The 3,025-nt window shown below is 39.6% G+C and overlaps 1 protein-coding gene across 3 annotated transcripts in view; it reads right to left on the bottom strand.

The window, feature by feature from the left end:
- Positions 1-322: 322 nt before the first annotated feature.
- Positions 323-3,025, bottom strand: part of LOC118416981 (junctophilin-1-like) — a 50,940-nt gene continuing 48,237 nt past the window's right edge. For all 3 annotated transcript variants that reach the window (XM_035822272.1, XM_035822273.1, XM_035822274.1), the window contains one exon: positions 323-2,118. In XM_035822272.1, coding sequence (XP_035678165.1) covers positions 2,038-2,118 — 81 coding nt within the window. In that variant the 3' untranslated portion in view covers positions 323-2,037. The remainder of the gene's footprint in view (positions 2,119-3,025) is intronic.

Here is a 3,025-nt window from a genome sequence, read left to right as displayed (position 1 = left end):
GAGATGTCGAAGAGCTTTTTTCTGGTTTGGGTTTTTCTGCACTAATATTATTACCTTCATGAAAAATGGAGGTACTGTTTTGATTTGCCAGTGTGTTTGTGTGTGCGTGTGTTGCTTTGTGTGTCTGTATCTGTTTGTCTTGCGAGATATTTTAGCTCAGCATTACCTATTAGTAAGAACCTCTAAATAGATACCGGTAGTGATGATATTTGGTGTGTATGTAGGTCTTGTTGCTTTTGACTGCAAAAGCTCAAAATATATCCTACTAGTATCCAATAAACATCAAACATGAGGCACAAAAATAACAAAGAGCCAGTTCTCATGTAAACTGCACCTGCATAACCTTTATTTACATGGAGACTAGAATTCCATACACTAAAGACATATAAAATATGCCTTTAACTGGAAAATCAGCTTACTGTGCTGTATGAAAAGTTCCCATTTGAAAAGATTTTGTCGTCTCGACACCTCTACTACTGGTTTGTAAATCTAGGCTGCTCATCAACATGAAAACACACCACTATGGATACATCTCCTATCTTGGATCATTGATTGAAAAGTCTATTATTAAGGTCAGAAAACATTGCACATGGTAAATACAGAAAATCAGCACTCAGGGGAAAACTTGATCGCTTGATTTTTGTCTCACTTAAAACGTTGTTCACCATTCAGTCATGTTTGATAGTTGACTGCGACAAGCAATACAAGTACCCTCACAACAATACAGGTGTTCTAAATTACAAGGGTTCAGCAAAGTGAGTGAGTGCGCATGTTTTTTTACCTCGACAAAAACTAATACACACATGCACGGACGCAGTATAAGGTAGGTACATATGCATGAAAGGAGGGTTGTCAAATAAACGTACATCAGAATAAGCACATGGTAGAGAGGGCAAGACAACACGAAGTAGTACAACTCTGCAGTCCAACTACATTCTACGCAGAGAAAGTTTTTGTCGCTTTCGCGTATGATATGACTACATTTGGACCACAAGTATAAAAACGTAACAAAGAAATCCATTCACAAAATTCATTGAATATACTGTACAAATGTGCAAGATTCAAAGCACATTCCTTCTTGACACTTTCCTGTGATGCAGCAAACAATGAATTTACAAGAAAAGGATTGCCATTGCTTACACTAAGATTTTGGCAACAAGTCTAGCTGCAATCCACAGGGCGGGCAGCTCTCCATTCAAAAACACTCAACATGCAAGTTAGAATCACTGGCAAAGACAAGATCTGAATCTGAATTGTGGCCAGAAAAATATTTCCTTTTCTCACTCATTTCTCCCAAAACTATGTTTTCTTGGCAAACCTTTCGGTTTTCGTTTTTATTTCAATTTTTTTCCGTTATCATCGTACTATTCATTGTCTAACTATTCTTACTACAAATGGCTACATTTTTTCCCTTCCCAGAGTTCAACACAACAGGCCATCTGGGTCAAAGGTCTTAGTTACCCAGAATCCTCCATAAATCCCACAATCCAATTCTTTCTTATTTCCACTCACCAAACAGGCAACATGGCCTTGAAGTCTCTTAAATATGAAGGACAGGTGGGAGATGATGCAATAATTATCATCAACAGGCTCACAACGTGGCAATAAAAAACTTAAACATGTAGATTTATAGTCTGTTTATTTCCCAGAATGATGTAGAGTCTTCAAATGTCATGTTTGAGAAGTTCAAAAGGCAGAGCATGAGAATTTTCTTTATGAATATACATGTGTTCATTATATAAAAAGGATGATGCAGAGCATGATTTTGTTTTTTTCTGACGTGATTCGAACCTGCGGTCTTTTCTTTCTTTTTCCTCTTGTAAATGCATACACAAGAAAAATAAACAGGGCCCGATGCAGGCAGTGCTGTCACAGGTGATGGGGTGATTCTTGATGGTTCAAGCACAGATAGTGAAGAGCGGTCATGTTTTCCCATGCGAGCATGGCATCGGGCCCTCTTGCTGGGAGCCGGTACACCCCACCCCGACACGTCGCCATTGGTCACACCCGAGTCGTTCCTCCACGTGTTGGACGTCTTCACGTCAGGAAGTGGCAGAACAGCACTGCAAAGCCGATGTTCAACAGTATAACCAGGATGATGATGTGGGCTGTCGGATTCTGGAAGGAGAGAGAGCAACAGTAAAAAATCAGTCAGCAATACAACTTCGAAGGTATGTAGTCGTTCGGTGTAATATAACCAGCTGCTGCCGCGTCGCGTGCCTGCGAAGCTGGTGTGTTACGCCGAACGGCGGTTATACCGGCTATACCGGCTATATAGATACAGATACAGATACAGATAGTCTCCAAGCGTACAACATTGAGGGCAAGGCATGCACGGAGAGATTAGCTGCACTAGAAAAACATCCAAGATAACTGAAAAAACGGAGAGGCAACCAAACAAGTACATCTGCTTGAGGATAGATTTAAAATTAATTTTTGTGGATGATGCTCAGCATTTGTGTACAAAGCCATTCCAAGAAGCACAAAGAAATGCCAAAAATAACAAGATATAGAGATCCAACAAACAAATCTTGCATGACAAAGATTGCTGTGAGCTGTTGTGTTGCAATGATAAAGGATAGCAACAAAAAAATATGTCCTTGTGTGACTTTTTAATCAGTTCACCCTGCCCTGACTGTCCATCAATTATTGGTCCAACCAATGATACCATATCAATTATTGGTTCGACCAAGGGGAGAGTGGCTGCATGTCCATCAAATATTTGCATTTTTAATTATGTTTTTTTTCCAGCAGGGAAAACATTGTTTTTGGTGATGTGTTTTTCTTTTCTGACAGGAGCCAATCAGACTGAGCTTAGAATTACGTTCACAAATCCCTGGTCAAAAGTAGGTTTCACCTGTGCTTTACATAAGGTCAGTAGCTGAACTGGATTAAGAACTAATCACAGTATGGATTACAGATAGTGGAATTCCCACGATGACATTCAGACCTCCAATAACATACATGTATGGTGCACGTTTTGCTGCATTTTTTAGAGAAGTTGGCTGAATGTTTTTTATAGCCT

Source organism: Branchiostoma floridae, chromosome 6, assembly GCF_000003815.2.
Source record: "Branchiostoma floridae strain S238N-H82 chromosome 6, Bfl_VNyyK, whole genome shotgun sequence".
In the NCBI taxonomy this organism is placed as follows: domain Eukaryota; kingdom Metazoa; phylum Chordata; class Leptocardii; order Amphioxiformes; family Branchiostomatidae; genus Branchiostoma; species Branchiostoma floridae.
This window is presented reverse-complemented; position numbering and strand designations above follow the sequence as displayed.